The 14,855-nt window shown below is 34.9% G+C and overlaps 1 protein-coding gene across 1 annotated transcript in view; it reads right to left on the reverse strand.

Moving 5' to 3' along the window:
* ETFA (electron transfer flavoprotein subunit alpha) overlaps nt 1-14,855 on the reverse strand; it is a 62,167-nt gene that overhangs the window by 33,487 nt on the left and 13,825 nt on the right. Inside the window, exons 4-9 of the mRNA XM_015243143.3 lie at nt 14,736-14,818; nt 10,188-10,287; nt 9,068-9,178; nt 8,294-8,395; nt 7,080-7,148; nt 1,910-1,992 (exon numbers count right to left, since the gene is read on the reverse strand). Of these exons, the coding sequence (XP_015098629.1) occupies nt 1,910-1,992; nt 7,080-7,148; nt 8,294-8,395; nt 9,068-9,178; nt 10,188-10,287; nt 14,736-14,818 (548 nt within the window). The remainder of the gene's footprint in view (nt 1-1,909; nt 1,993-7,079; nt 7,149-8,293; nt 8,396-9,067; nt 9,179-10,187; nt 10,288-14,735; nt 14,819-14,855) is intronic.

The following is a 14,855-nucleotide window of genomic DNA, read 5'->3' on the forward strand; positions in this document are numbered from 1 at the left end:
ATGAAACTGATAAGAGTTCTCTAACTTAGGGAAAAGAGGAATTTATTCTTAAAAATACTGTGAAAAATTGAAAAAGTCAACAGAAGTCAAAGTAAGACAGGAGCTGTGTGAGATGGAAGGACATTCGACAACTATATGCAACATGTGATTATGAACTACAGTCTTTTGCTATAGAGGACGTTACTGGGACAACCGGCAAAACCTTAACAGAGTCTGATGATTAGACGGTATTCATGTATCAATGTTAATATCCTAATTTTAAAAAGTGTACTGTGGTTTTATAGGAGAATGTCCTACACATTTAGAGATAATGAGGAATCATCTCAGCAGCTTACTCTCAGATAGTCCCAAACATATAGATTCTTACTCTGCACTTGTAAGTTTCCTGTAAACTTGAGATCATCTCAAAGTTTAAAAGCCTTAAAGAAAAATACACACATACACAAATAAATACATATATAGAGAGATATATATAGATATCTATACACACACACACACACACACACACACACATGTCCAAGTCTAATTCAGAGTTAATGAATCAGAATCTCTGGGGATTACATAATTTATGTTAAAGAAGGTCTTCAAAGCCTTTAACCCATTTAAATTCCTTACGAAAAATTTTTCAGTAACCTTACATTCCTGACAGCAATGTTGAAGAAAGCAGACTGGATGACATTTATTTTCAAGACAGGTAAGGATGCCACTGGTCATTCCCTGTCATTCTGCTATCCTGCTTAGTAACAAGTGTTCCCTTTCAGTCAACACAAATAAAAGTCTGTCTCACCATACCTTCCTGTAGAAGTATTATTGAATACGAAGGTTGTGGGTCAGATCTTTTGTAAATTCAAGCCTGAAGATATCTACTCATGTAAACCAGGACAAATAAGATTTCCATCAAAAAAAATACATATATGTACCACACCAGATTAAAAGTATTAACTATCAATTCATTAGATCTTATAAAAATTTAAAATTTCTGCTCATCAAAAGACAATGAATAAAGAGGCAATAAAAAGACAACAACCCAAATTTTTAAAAGAAAGTACTGAACTCTTCAAAACAAACTTCAAAGACAAGACTTGAAAATTGTGACTATTTTGAATTTCTGAATGAACACGTGATAGAGCAGGGAACTGAGATACGAGATTTTTCTAAAATAGGTATTACTTAATACCTTGTTTTGCAATACCTTAAAAACACACATTTTGAAATATATTAAAAACTCATTTTCCTCCACACAATAAAGATTTAAACTGGCTGAGAATCCTATTCACTGAGAACTTACATCATCTAAAAAATGTAAACAATCACTAAACATTTGTTAATGATTCAACTTTGAAACCAAAGTATTCCTTTTGTAAGTTTTGGATAGTTTTAACTGAAGAATAGTCTAGTATCACTTGTCTATACAGATAAGAATTTTCTGAATTTCATGCAACTAGATAAAATACAGAAATAAATTAAGTGTTTAGGAAGATATAAGACTACAGTTGTCATTTACAGCCCCCAATTTTGAGATTGTGTTCTTAATATAGATTCATCTTTTTTACTGATATATAATATATAGGCTTTATGGTAAATAAATATTAATGTGAACTTATAAAATCCATTTAATAATAAAATGTTGCTTCTATCAATTTTATGTTTAGTGTTGTGACATGAATTTGACAAAGTATTCTAGTGCTTTAAAAAATTTGAAGAACAGTGCTGGATTTAAGAACTGCTCTGCATTTTACTGAGACCAAGAAATCCAAAGACTTGTGAGAAGGACACATTCCCCATGGTAATGGCTAACTGCTTAGATACAATGAACAGGATATAAATCACTGAGATGGCGCTTCCGCAAATACACATATTTCTTATCCCCACAGAGTTCTGCATGGCATATTTTTTTTGTAGTACTTACTGGTGCCACTATTTTTCCCGTCTGTCCAACCTGCATGTCGTTGGGAACAAAGCCAGCATCAACAGCAGCACGAGAAGCACCAACTAAGGGGAAAAAATATTTGTCATTTGTTTAAGCTCTATTATTCAGCTATTTGGGATATTCACTGACAACTATAAAAAGAAAAGACATTAATGTAGTACATACATAAAACATATATTATAACCTGTTTGGGATATTATATAATGCTCCTTTATGTAATAACTTCACAGCTTTAGGAAAAAAAAAAAAGGTACTATAATATCATTACCCCTGGGACCAGATAAAGAAAAGAGTTACATATAATACAAGACAAAGGTTTAACCAGTATTTTCTATCTAAAAATAAAAATTACAACTTAACTAGCCTTCTATCGTCATTCAGCAGGAGTCAACTAGGAACACCATACTTGGAGGAGAGCCACACATCTCCCAGCAAAGGTCAACAGTGAGCCTCAGGTCCTCTTCATCTTTATCTAGAGAGCAAAGAAAGGAGCCCCAGACAATACTCCTCACTACCTCCTAACATTCACAGTCGCACCACTGCTATCGAGTCACTGATCACACCCTGCCCTTTATTTAGATCAGTCACCGCAACAAGACCCAGACCCAAAGGTTACCCTTTATAACCCACACACTGATCCCTATAATGCCCCACATGCTCCCTAATCTGCACCATCTTCCACTGCTCCCCAGTTCCTGAACCCTTACACTACCATTTCTGGAACTCATACAGCCACAGCCCAGTATCAGCAAGCCACACTTCTCTGTATCTTCCATCTATCTGTCGAGATGTTCCCTGGGGCAAGAATTCTGGTGCCACTCTCTCTGCAGACGTTGCTTTGTCTGACACCATCTTCATACTACTGGGCTTTGCTTATCATGAATACAGCCATTTAGCCACTATTAGGACCATTCTTTTAAACCAAATCCAATCAGGTTTTTGCTCCCAATACCCTACTAAAGATGCTCAGAATCACCAATGATCTCTGAGTGGCTAAATCCATTAGGCAGTTTTCAGTCCTCAGACTTCTTGACCTATAAGCAGCATTTAACATAGTTTATCACTCCCTTATGTAAAGAAACACTTCACCTGCATTCCAAAACATCAGACTCTATCCTGGTTTTCCTACCTTACTTAACCCATTACTTTTTGGTCTCATTCTCCCCTTCTCTCCTACCTCCATCTTACAGTATCTAGGGCTTTGTCCTGGGACCCCTTTTAATTTTCACTCAATCCCTTTGATGATTTCATCTAGTTTCACAGCTTCAAATACTATCTAAATGTAATTAATACCCAAATTTATAGCTCCAGCCCAAACTTCTCCAATGAACACATTCCTATTCCAACTGCTTAACTGAAATCTCTACTAGGATGTCCATTATTAGACATCTCAAAACATAGTACAGTCATTCCCCAGTATCTGCAGGAGACTGGGTTCAGGACCCCCGAGGATATCAAAATCCCAGGATGCTCAAGTCCCTTATATAAAATGGCACAGTATTTGCATATAACCTACCAACATCCTACTGTATACAGGCACACCTCAGAAATATTGCTGGTTCGGTTCCAAACCACCACAATAAAGCAAGTTACGTGGACTTTTTGGTTTCCCAGTGCAAATAAAATTATGTTTATACTACAATCTACAGCATTATGTCTTTAAAAAAAGAATGCACATACCTTAATTAGAAAATACTTTATTGTTAAAAATTTCTAGTCACCTGAGCTTTCATCAAGTGGTAGTCTTTTTGCAATAGTAACATCAAAGATCACTGACCACAGATCCCCATAACAAATACAATAATAATAAAAAAAAGTTTGAAATATTGTGAGAATTACCAAAATGTGACACAGAGACATGAAATGAGCAAATGCTCTTGGACAAACAACACCAATAGGCTTGCTCAACACAGAATTGCCACAAACCTTCAATTTATAAAAAACGCAACATCCACAAAGTACTGTCTATATTTTAAATCATCTCTAAATTATTTGTAATGCCTAATAACGTAGATGCTATGTAAATAATTATAAAGACAATGTAAATGCTATGTAAATAGTTTCCCGTGTGAGGCAAGTTCAAGGTTTGCTTTTTTGGGGGAAATTTCTGGAATCTTTTTCCCTCAAATATTTTTGATCAATGGTTGGTTGAATCTAGATACGGAGGACTGACTGCATGCCCAAAACTGAACTACTGATCTCTCCTTGGAAACTGCACCACTTGGGGTATTCCCCATCTCAGCTAATGGCAACTCCATCCTACCAGCTGCCAAACAAAAACTTCTCCTCATCATCTATATCTAATCTGTCAGGAAATCCCAGTGGCTCTACCTTCAAATACATATCCTGAAACTGACTACTTCTCCCCATCTCTACTGCTACTATCCTGGTCCAAATCATGAGCATCTCTCACCTGAATGACTGAAATAGCCTAATCAATCTCCCTGCTACTGAACTGATCACCCTACAGGCTATTCTCAAAATTGTAGCCAGAGTGATACTTTCACTATGTGTCAGATCACGTTCCCCTTCTACTCAAACCTTCCCATGGGTCCCCACTTAACTCAGAGAAAAGCAATCTCCTTACAAAGGCCTATAAGCCCTATGTGATCTGGTTCATTACTCCCAATCTTATCTCTTCCTACTCTCTCTCTCTGCACTTTTCCTTCGAGTCACATTGGGTTCCCTGCTAGTCATCAGAGGCCAGACATGTTCCTGCCTTAGCCAAACCCTTTGCACTTTACTGGTCCCTCTACCTGAGACATACTCTCAGATCTCCTCCTGGTTTGCTTCCTGATCTCCTTCAAAACTTTATTCAGATGTCCATCCCATTAAAGCCTACTCTGACTAGCTTATTTAAAACTGTAATCCTCTCTCTACAACACTCCTCTTTTTCCTGTTCTATCATTTTCCATAGCATTTACTACCTTCTAACATACTGTACTATTTACTAATTTATTGTGTTCAGTGTCTATGGTAGGCAGAAAAATGGCCCCTCCAAAGATAAATTAACTTTCTAATCCCCAGAACTTGTGAATTTTACCTGTCACAGCAGATTTAACAGCTCTTGGGAGAAGATGCTTATCCTGCATTATCTAGGAGGGCTCTAAATGGCATCACATGTGTCCCTGTAAGAGGGACACCGAGGGAGTTATGCTACAGACACAGAGGTTACTGAAAACAGAAGAGGCAGAAACTGGAGGGATGTGGCCGTAAACTCAGGAATGCCAGGGCAGCCACTGTAGCTGGAAACAGATTCACCTCCACAGGGAGTGTGGTCCTGCCAACACCTCGATGTCAACACACTTCTGACCTATGCAACTCTGAGAGAGTAATTTTCTGCTGTTTTAAGCCACCACGTTTATGGTAATTTGTTACAGTAACCACAGGAAACTAATATAAAGTCTAGTCTCTCCCAAATAGAAATATAACTTCCACAAAGGAAAAGATTTTGCTTATTTGGTTCAGTGCTTTTTCCCTAGCTCTTAACTAGTGCCTGCCATATGGTAGACACTCGGTAAGTATCTGTTCAACTAAAGAATGAATGAATGATACAGACGGCCAACAGGCACATGAAAAGATGCTTAATATTGCTAAGTATTAGAGAAATGCAAACCAAACTATAATGAGGTATCACCTCACACTGGTCAGAAAGGCCATCATTAAAAAGTCCACAAATGATAAATGCTGGAGAGGATGTGGAGAAAAGGGAACCCTCCAATACTGCTGGTGGGAACATAAATTGGTACAGCCACTATGGAGAACAGTATGGAGGTTCCTTAAAAAACTAAAAATAGAACTGCTATATGATCCAGCAATCCCACTCCTGAGCATATACCCAGAGGGAACTCTAATTTAAAAAGATACATGCACCCCAATGTTCACAGTAGCACTATTTACAATAGACAAGACACAGAAACAACCTAAATGTCCTTTGACAAAATGAATGGATAAAGAAGATGTGGTATATACACACAATAGAAGACTACTCAGCCATAAAAAAAGAATGAAACGTCATTTGCAGAACATGGATATCCAGAGATTATCATACTAAGTGAAGTAATTCAGAAAGAGAAAGACAAATACCATATGACATTACTTACGTGTGGAATCTAAAATATGACAAAAATGAACTTATTTACAAAATAGCAACAGACTCACAGACATAGAAAACAAACTTATGGTTACCTAAGGGGAAAGTGGGTGGATGAGGGATAAATTAGGAGTCTGGGATTAGCAAATACAAACTACTATATATAAAATAGATAAACAACAAGGTCCTACTGTATAGCACAGGGAACTATATTCAATATCCTATAATAAATCATAATGGAAAATACAAAAAAGAAAATGTATATATATGTATAACTAAATCACTGTGCTGTACACCAGAAACTGACACAATACTGTAAAACAACTATACTTCAATTTTTAAAAAATGAAATGAAATAAACATCCTCAAATACCACCATCTGATTATAGTCAATACTATGCCTTTATTCAGACAAAACCATAACTGCTTCTATGGGTACACATGTTAGATAATATAAAAGCATATAAAAAGCCTAGAAAGTTATACACAAAACTCTTAAAAGGGGGAAGACAGAACTGAGACTTTTTTTTTAAAAAGAAGGATATATTCACCTAATAGTTGTATAATTAAAAAACAAAATATTTTTAATTTTCTGATTTTTCAAAAAAACATTTCATTCTCAATACACTTTTAAAAACAAGTTCTCTATAAATTTATGTTCTCTATAAATTTTTAAAATAACATTAAATGTTAATTTCTACTTGTAGAAGAGGATTACATTAGACCACCAAAAAAGAAAGAAAACAAGGGCATTCCTGAATATGATATAGGCACTAAAGCTGACATTTAATTTTTTTTAATGGTAAAAACTACTAAAATTTGGCAAACATTAGGATTGTCACATAAATAAGAAAAATTGAGGACACCCTCTCCTTACTGAATTCTTTACCATTTATACCTCCAAAGACTGAGAAAACTGTTTCAGATAGAAGAGTTGAAAACCAAAGAAAGCAAAAAGAAAATCTGCAGCCTTGAGTGACTTACATGTAAATGAAACAATAAAGAAAAAATATTTCCAATGAAATGGGGACATTTTTCTAGGGAAAGTAACTTTACCTGCAGCATGTAGTTGATCTGCCAAATCATACAACAACTTAAAGTTCTCTCCACTCTTCAAACCTCGACCTAATTTAAAAAGATGGGAAAAAATTAAGCAAATATAAACTCCATTCCATAAAAATTTTGCAACTTTGTATACATGAGTGAATCTTCATATTACACAACTGCCATCTCTTATACAAAGCCTTTCCTGGCTTCTCCAATGATACTCCTGTTCTCCTATAAAGCAGTCAGAACTACTGTAATTAACTAACAGGTTAACTAATTGTATAATCAGTCTTTAAAATCAGTCTTCCCCACTACAACAAAAACTCTTTAAATACAGGATCCATATCTATCTTCATCACTGCTATATCCACAGTATTTATCAATACTTAACTGAACAACTGAAAGAAGTTATTGTTTGAATGGAAGTCATTCCACTAGACTTTAAAGTCCTTAAGAGCCAGAATAACCTGCCTTTCCTTTTTGCTTCTCCAGCACTTTGCAATGGACATGGTAGAGAATATATATATCCAACAAGCATTTCTTGAATAAATAAGTGAATAAACGAGTCAGATACACCTTTTTGAAATATTAAATTATTTCCTCACAATGCTACTTCCAATATGAGGCTGTTTGGAAGCTTAAATATTTCATTTGATGTTTAGTTTGAAAAGATTTTTAAATCATAAGTCATTTTTTCAAAAAGTCAGCAAGCTATAATTTTTCTTTTAAGGAGGGAGCATGACATACAAACAGAAGCAAATCTGTGCAATATTAACAGCTTTTGTATTAAATGCAAAGAAAATTTCAGAGCTTTCCATAGAGACCTGCAAGTCTTTCAAACTAGAGTGAAGGATGGGAATCATACAACACGATCCTGAGACTGCAACCAGTTCTATGATTCAGAAGCCAACCATACTCTTCAGAATAACATAGAAGTCAGTCAAAAAGACAAAAATACCAAGTTGCAAAGCCAGAGTTGAGATTTGTACCATGCTCCCCCTGGTGCCAATGACACAGATTTACAATGGAAATCGCGAATTATTTCTTAAACTCATGATTTCATTTTCCTAATTGGTAAAATGGGAGTAATATTTGTAATTTACCTACTTCTTACATCTGGGGGAAAAAAAATCTGTGCTCCCCTAAAATAAACACTAGTAAAAGCAAAGTATTTAAAGTTTACATCATCTTTTAAAATTAATAAACTACAAGATTTCACTTACCACCAGATACCACCACTTTGGCACCTGTTAGCTCTGGTCGATCAGTTTTTGTTAATTTCTGGTCCAGCCATTCTGATATGCCCACCGGGGAAGTACTTGATACTGCATGTATTGATATATAGAACAAAAAAATGACTATGAGTTCAAGTTCTACAATAAAAATAATCTTGAAGAGAAATACACAAAGAATTAATTCCATGAAATTTGAGTTTTTCAGTTACTGTGAATTTTTTGGCTCCTAATTTCATTCTGGTTTTTGGAAAGACTTAAAGGGGCAAGATTCCAGCCTTTACCTCATTAGCTGTATAACTTTTGAGAAGTCATTTAATTCTCTGGGTCTACCTGTAAAACTGGAATAGCACTCTCTACGGGGTTCAGTAAGATACTGTATATATCAAAGTGTAACACCCTTCATGCCTTTACTATTATTACATTCTTCTGTTATACTCAATCTCTATTTTAACAGGAAACAGTGAGAGGAGAGTAGAAAACCCTGACATCAAAATAACACATTAATCTTAATGGACCCCTTCTCTCCTACCCCTTTGATGTACATACACCAAAGCGATTAGTACCCAGTACCAAAAACGACATTTAAAGACATGTTATAATTATTTCTTATTTTTGAACAAGCTTGGGAATATCATCTAGACTGAGCTCTCGATCACTTTGCATTAGAAATTTAACTAGAGACCATCTCTTATTCTAACATTATCTGTGAACTGAAAAATAAGAAACTAAAACAAACACAAACAGGTAGAAACAAACACTCACCCTCTTCTGAACCAGCACTACCTCCACTTGTTGCTGCAGCTTCAAAAGATGTTCCCCGGACAGAAAACACCTTTACTTTTTCATCACACTTCACTGTACATAAAGCATTTCCTGAAATACACATTTATTTAAATTAAAAAAATGTATTCCTTTGAGGTTCAGAATTTACTTCACAAAGGAAGAAATAACTGTGGACCAGGTAGCTGTTTTCTGCCTCAACTAAGCATAGGACAAAGGGCTATAACATTGAGGAAACCTATCAGTGGATATCTTGTAACCTTGGATGTCTTTAAAAACAGAACAAGTGCTGACCTGCAGGGAAGAAACAAACTGGAAGAGGCAGCCACACTAATCAGCTATACTCTTCCTAAAAGGAATATAAACAAAAGCTTCTTTCTCCAAAAACAACAATCGGTAACTCAACAACATGAGCTGCTACTATTCATGCTAATAGAGGGAAAGTAAGTGGAAACATGATAGGACAAGAATTGTGATGTGCCAAAATTTAACAGGATTTGAGACATTTCTTACAGATTAGCAATCACATTAAGAGTATCCTAAACTATGACCAAATATTTCCTCTTAAATACTACTAATGTTGAAAGATCTGATTTGAGAATTGACTATTTATATTGAAACACACAACTGCAATCAATTACAAACAAAGAGCTCACTGCCTTCTCCAGACCCACTAAAGACCAGCATGCTTAGCAAAAGATTAATCAACTAAAGAGACACTGAAATGAATTTCTTTTTTCTTAAATGAATTTCTTAATGCAGATGGAAATGGAGTAGAAGCAGCATAAAAGACTGAAAATACTACTTTAAAAAAATAGAAAGTTTTGCTTTTCCATAACTTACAAAATATACTGAATAGTAAATCTAATTTTTATTGATCACTGGAAAATTCTCACTCTATATTGAATGATCAGGAAGGAAAGAAGTGCATTCTGTATCAGAAAGAATTGTCATGTCATGGTCTAGCAGCAGTTCTAAGACTGAGATTTTTCTCAGAAATCTTTAAGATGGTCCATGTTTTAAAATTCTATCTTTAAGATTAATTTTTGCTCTCAAAATTTACAAAAATGTAGCATGCTGATTATTTTCCTTGGGTACTCACCTGCATAAATAGTTCTCACAAATGTGTCAGGTGATTTGATTGCAATGATGTCAGAAATAGGGGCAACATCAAGTTTGGCTGCTATTCTGGGCAAAAGGTTCTAAAGGCAAAACAAGCAGTGAGTTACACACATACATGCTGATGAATGGCTATGAAATATCAGCAGTAATATTCTCTAAATGCAAATTCTATACAAATTTTAATTCAAACATTTTATATTTCACATGCACCTTGAGTCATACAACTTCAAGTACAACTTTTGGGACAGTCTCTGACTACATCAAGAGTTTTATGAGCTTTGCATTAATAAACTACCTTAACTCAGGATGTTGAATTATGAGATATGACATTTGCTTTAAAGATCATCACTTACAAAGTGTGACAGTTACAGATAGACTATTGAATTTAGATAAGAAAAGATAGAAAAATATTTAGAGTAGTAAAATTCTCAAATACTGAAAAAGAACACACTTGTATCTATTTACTTAATGCATATGAAAAAATTTCAAAGCAGACATTTTCACCTTTTTAAAAAGTGATGTTGCATTAAAAAAAATCAAAATCTAAGGGTCCATCAATAGGAGGGGATAGGCTTATAAATGATAGTTTTCTCCATATAATGGAATCTTATGTAACCATTTTTTAAAAAATGAGAAAAGTAAAGCACAGCCTGTATGGCATATATAAAAAGAACAACAAAAATAGATGTATATGCACATAACATCTCTGGAATAGATACATGTGATAGCTTTGCGCCCACTAGCAGGGATCATTGGGCAAGCCACGATATCTCCAGGGCTCAGTTACTTCACATCACAATGAGAAGAGAATCTCTATGCTTCCAGTCTAAATTTCTATGACTTAGGGCTCTAGAACAGAATCGTTAATGAAGAATGAATAACCATACTTTCTAGATTCAGAGGTTCTCCCAGATGATAACATCATCTAAGTGTAAGTTTAAAAGTGAAGTGTTGCTTTTATCACACAAATAGAAAAGGTGAATTCTACACTGCTTTCTACACAGAGCTTATTCAATGGCATCTCCTAAACTCGGTACATGATACCACCTCTAGGAGGCAAACTCTCACTTCAACAGTATTCAAGTTCCTCTCCTCATTCCATCCTCAAACCCTCTCTGTTCCTCTAAGAATTCTCTCAGCATTATCCTCTAATCATTCCTTTATTCTGCATCCTCCCATATGCATGTACAATTACACGATTTACTTGACACTAACATGTACTTTATTTTAAAATAATTTTAATATACATATTATATGACCCTCAACTGAATTTACAGCATCCCAAGAGCAGAAGTTTTGTGTCTTCCACTTCTCTTCTGTCTCTACCCTGTGCCTAATAAGTGGTTGTATATAAATTGATGCTAACAAAAGGCTGTTGACAACCTGAGTCAAATTTCCTCCTGTTGCATTTCCACCAGTAAAGATTTTCTAATTTTCAGTCTGTTGTTACCTATGTTGTATAGTAATCCCCTTTCAACCATGATAAAAGAGCTACAGGAAAGTACTGCAGTTTATAAAACCACAATTAGAAAAAATTAACATCTCATAGGAAACTAAGGGCTGGGGAAAACAATTAAAATGCTATTAAACATAGTTCTAACTTGGTAAATAAGAGGTTTAGAAGACATCTTCTTTCAAAACAAACCAAATTTGTCAGTATTTAAAGACTGCTTCAGTAAGTAACTCTTTCCCCGAACCACCCACCTTCTTTAACTGTTCAGGAAATACTGCTAGAATATTGTTACCTGGCTGAGCAGATTCTCTTACAACTTTTATGTTATGCAGACTGTCTCTCTTTTTAAGTTTTAGAACTTTCTAAATTCCTTGAAATTTAGTATTTCTTATACTCCTATTGTCCGTTTTATTTTAGCACATCTTGAAAATAAAAAAATTTACCCCAGTGCTTAAAGGCACGTTTTTCCAGGTCTGATCTTTTGTCTACATGTCCTGAGGGTGGGTGGTAAACAGATCTATCTCTACACCACAGGCTCAGGGTTTCAGGGAAGGAGAGGCAATAACTAACAGAGTAGTTTCTTGATGCACAAAAAGATGACAGATTTTTAAATTCTAGCATAGTGGTATAAAAGTGTGGTATCTTAAAAACAGTTGGTGAAAGACTGTTAGAGAGCAAATTGTTTAGCTTCATCTGATGGACTCTTTCTCATTCCAAATCCATTCAGAGGTTGCAGGACCAGTTACTATTATGTAACCCTTGTTCTCAAAACTCCCACATGTCATAACACAGTAATTCAGGCCAGAGAATTAAAATCTAGCTAATTAGATACAACAAACACTCTTTCTTGGTTTAACAATCTTTTAGGTAAACTGTCATCACAGAAACTCAAGACTCATGAAATTGTTTAAATCATTCAACATGGAATCAAAACTCTCAGAGATGGAATGGTCCACGAAAATCTTTTAGTTCAATGCTCATCTACAACATCCAAAGTACAATAGTTGGATGTCAAGCCTCTGACTTAATCATATCCAGGGAAAGAGAAACCTACCATAGAGGAAACCCATTCCATTTTTCAGCATTTCTAGTTGTCAGATAATAGACATCACTTGGTCAAACTGCATCATTTTACATATCAAAAAAACACAGACTTCAGAAAGGTAAATAATTAGCTCAGAGTCATGCACCTCTGTAGAACCATTTTACTTACCAATTACCAAAACTCATACAAAAATGGAAAACCTCATGACAGTCTGCAATGTGATAACGCAATAAAAGAACAACTGCTCATTAAACTCATGTACTTACATTGTAGGTTGAAAGTTCTGTTATTGCCTAGAAAGTCTATTAATCTTACAAGAAAAAATCTAATGAGTTCAAAGTAATAATTCTGAAGTTAAAAACAAACTAGAGAAATTTACACAGGTGACTGTGCAAAATCGCTACGTTTGCAGTGATTCACGTGTAGAAGCAATACTGCACCACAGATAGATATTCACAAGATAGATAGATATTCATATCTTGCAAGAAAAGAGATCAATGTATTGGGAACTCACTGCTATTGCCACTCAACACAGTTAGGTGATGAAAGAGCTTATATCTTATTCCCCAAACTCATATTTAAAAATCAATTACAACAGAATTGTGAATATAAAAAAGTCAAATCAGGACAATTCAAAAAAGAAATAACCACATGAAAAAATATTTGATCTCATTATCAGAGAAATGTAAAATTTTTAGAGATTATAATTTTTCCCATCAGATTGGGGGAAATGTTAAAATGTACAACAGCAAGTGCTGGCAAGGTATGCAACTGGTGGAATGTAAACTGAGGCATCCTTTTTAAGAGAGCAATTTAGCAATATACATCAAAATTTTAAAAGCACACAGACTTTGACTCAGCTATTTCACTTCTAGAACTCTATTCTAAATAAATATCAGTACATGTATACACAGGGATGTTTCCTTGCAGCAAAGTTTAGAACTGCAAAAAATTAGAAATAATTCTCCATCCTTGGCTAAATATGGAATATTATGCAGCCATGTAAAAGACGAGCCACATTATGAGAAAATATTTAAGACATACTCAAGTAAAAACCACTAGTCACAAAACAATTCATGCTATATTATTCTACTCTAGAAGTTAGAAGAAATTTTTTACATGTACTATAATTTGAAAATCCATAGAAAAAATCCTAAAAGAATGTATAATTGTTAACATGTGTACTTTGGAAGTGGAAAGAGTTGGGAATAAGAAAGGGGAACTTTGATACCTTGCTCTGCATACTACTATACTGCATGTATTCTTTATAATAAAAATGTATTTGTGTACAACTTAATTTATCATCTTGAAAGGCAAAAATAAAAACCACAAATGGCAGCTTATTAAGAATGGGATAAAGACAAGGGAACTAGGATAATACCCAAGGCCAGAGAGATAGCAAGTAAAGCCCACTGACAAATTCCTTCTCCTGGGCTCCTCCTACATTCCTTACTTACCCTTTACATTTCATGCAGACCACTACCCATCTGATAGCACATTCTTTCTTCAGACATATCAGAATGCACATGATCAGATTACAGCTTTCTTTACCCTAAGGACATCTTCAGCCATCACACAACCCCTCCCAAATCCCCTAAGCAGATAAAATTTGGCCTTTCAAATACCCATCAGCCACTCAGATAAACCATCCCTTATGATGGGTTACTAATACAAATGACATTTGTACAAGACAGTTCAACATAGCTTCTAAAGAAAAATAATTTTTAAAATAGCTTAAATAGAGTTTTCTACATGACAAAATCTGAAAATATGCAAGTGACATTCTAATAAATTATGACCAAGTCTTAAAAGAACAGAGTCATCTCTATGACAAAAGTTGAAAGCTGGGAGATAGCATCTTAACAGAAATTATAACAAAATCCAGAAAGAATAAATTTTAGCAAAACTACCACATTAATCAGAAAACCAAGATTTAGCTCCCTAAACTAAGTCTACTGTACATTCCCAGCACAATGAAATCTACCTCTTCCAAGAAGTGACATCAGATTCCACATTCTCAATCTTCTCACCTTTCCAAAGGCAGATGCTCCAGCGCAGATGTGTGTGTAATTGAACTGCTTCTGAGTTGCCAAAATCAATGGTGTCAGTTCCTCTGAGAATTAAACACATTTGACAAACACATTTCATAA

This window comes from Vicugna pacos, chromosome 27 (assembly GCF_048564905.1).
Source record: "Vicugna pacos chromosome 27, VicPac4, whole genome shotgun sequence".
Taxonomy (NCBI): domain Eukaryota; kingdom Metazoa; phylum Chordata; class Mammalia; order Artiodactyla; family Camelidae; genus Vicugna; species Vicugna pacos.